Source organism: Aphanomyces invadans (assembly GCF_000520115.1).
Source record: "Aphanomyces invadans strain NJM9701 unplaced genomic scaffold supercont1.350, whole genome shotgun sequence".
NCBI lineage: Eukaryota > Oomycota > Saprolegniomycetes > Saprolegniales > Verrucalvaceae > Aphanomyces > Aphanomyces invadans.
The window spans coordinates 1-1,478 of record NW_008580495.1 but is presented as its reverse complement, the minus strand read 5'-3'; the positions used below and the strand labels follow the sequence as shown (position 1 = coordinate 1,478).

At 54.8% G+C, this 1,478-nt stretch overlaps 1 protein-coding gene across 1 annotated transcript; it reads left to right on the top strand.

Moving 5' to 3' along the window:
• Window positions 1-37: 37 nt before the first annotated feature.
• H310_15330 (hypothetical protein) lies at window positions 38-475 on the top strand (the record flags this gene model as incomplete). Its single annotated transcript, XM_008883315.1, has 3 exons — window positions 38-109; window positions 167-305; window positions 369-475. The coding sequence occupies exons 1-3, from the start codon at window positions 77-79 to the stop codon at window positions 473-475; spliced, it is 279 nt and encodes a 92-aa protein (XP_008881537.1). The 5' UTR covers window positions 38-76.
• Window positions 476-1,478: the final 1,003 nt, after the last annotated feature.

Here is a 1,478-nt window from a genome sequence, read left to right as displayed (position 1 = left end):
CTTTGGTCGGCGGGCGGAAGAATTGAGCCGTGGAGCGCTCATTCTTGTTTGCGTGGAAGTCGAAGGCGCGGTCGGTATGGTAGAGACGCCTGAGATCCTCGGTCTCGAGGTAAATTCTCTCTTCCTCCTCGAGATCGTGGTCATTTGAATGACCTTCGCTGTGTAGACGCCGTGCTTCAGTCACGCGTGCGACCGCACTCGCTTTTCCCCGCAAGCAGTGCGTTTTTGTAAAGCGGGGGGCGGATTGAAGGAATCGCCTGGTTCGCTTCTTCCAGGCATGCCACAGGACACCGGGATTGTGCGCGGTACGTATGTCTGTCAATAGCCGTGATGCCTCTGTCACGATGGCCTCACGGATCTGTGGATAGTGCACAATCTCTTTCGGCATTTTCCAGTAACCTCTACCCATCGACTGGTGGACGTCCTCGAGCACCAGTGTGTGGATCGCATGATCACCTGCGACGTGTTTCGCTAGGCGATGGTAGTCGCTAGAGACGTAGCAGTCCCTCACCAGGTGCGTGTCGGCCAGGATATAGTCTAACCGGGTCTTGTTATGTGGTCCGGAGTAGGTTCGCGTCTCCTCGTGGTGCATTCGCCACGCATCCATCGCCCGGAGCGCGACCAGCCACTCGAGACAATTGCCACGACCCACGGTGTGATCGTGATGCTGACGTTCCACGTCAAGATACAAATCGAGCGGTAAGTTTAAATCGCCCAGGACCACATGTATGCTGTCGTCTGGGAAGTCGCGTGGTAGGCTGTCGAAGAACGCCGCCCATTCGGCCGATCGAATCGGGGCAAACACGCAGGGAAAATATACTGGGGTCTCCTGCCAATTTGTACTGACCACCATGTATTTGTACGGCACGTCCAGCTGCGACAGATGTCGAAGGTCGCGGAAGCCTGGGAGTGTGTCGTCGAAAACGAGTGCAACACCTCCACTTCGATGTGCTGGGTCCTCGTTCGGCGCGGGAACGTAGTGTGGTTCGGTACGTAGGTCATTTACAGCAAGGAAGAACTTTCCGTGTCCGAATGCGTGTTGAATGTGATAGGAAAGTGTCGACAGGTGATGTCTGTCCTTCAGTATTGTTTCTTGTAGGGCCACTACGTTTGCTTGGCGGACTATGCGCTCAACAAAGGTTTGCCCGTTGTCGACTGACGAAATGCCATTGACATTGCACGTGAGGAATTTGACGGATGGGATGGATTGGTGTCGGTTTGACAGTAGGCGGAACTTAGTTCCGACGTGCTGGGGCCTCTAGGCCAGGCTGGGTTAGCCGAAGGAAACGGTTCGTCCCGTTCTTGCAAATAGACAAGGATTGATCGTTGTCGTAGACTTGGTTCCAATCCGTCATTCGCTGTAGCTGTTGTACCAGTCCATGCGTGGGTACATGGTCCACCAATCGTCCCAGAACGCAATGACCCACTGGTGATTGTAGGATGGTCAGCAGGGTATTCGGTGTTAGCAGGCGACCTGC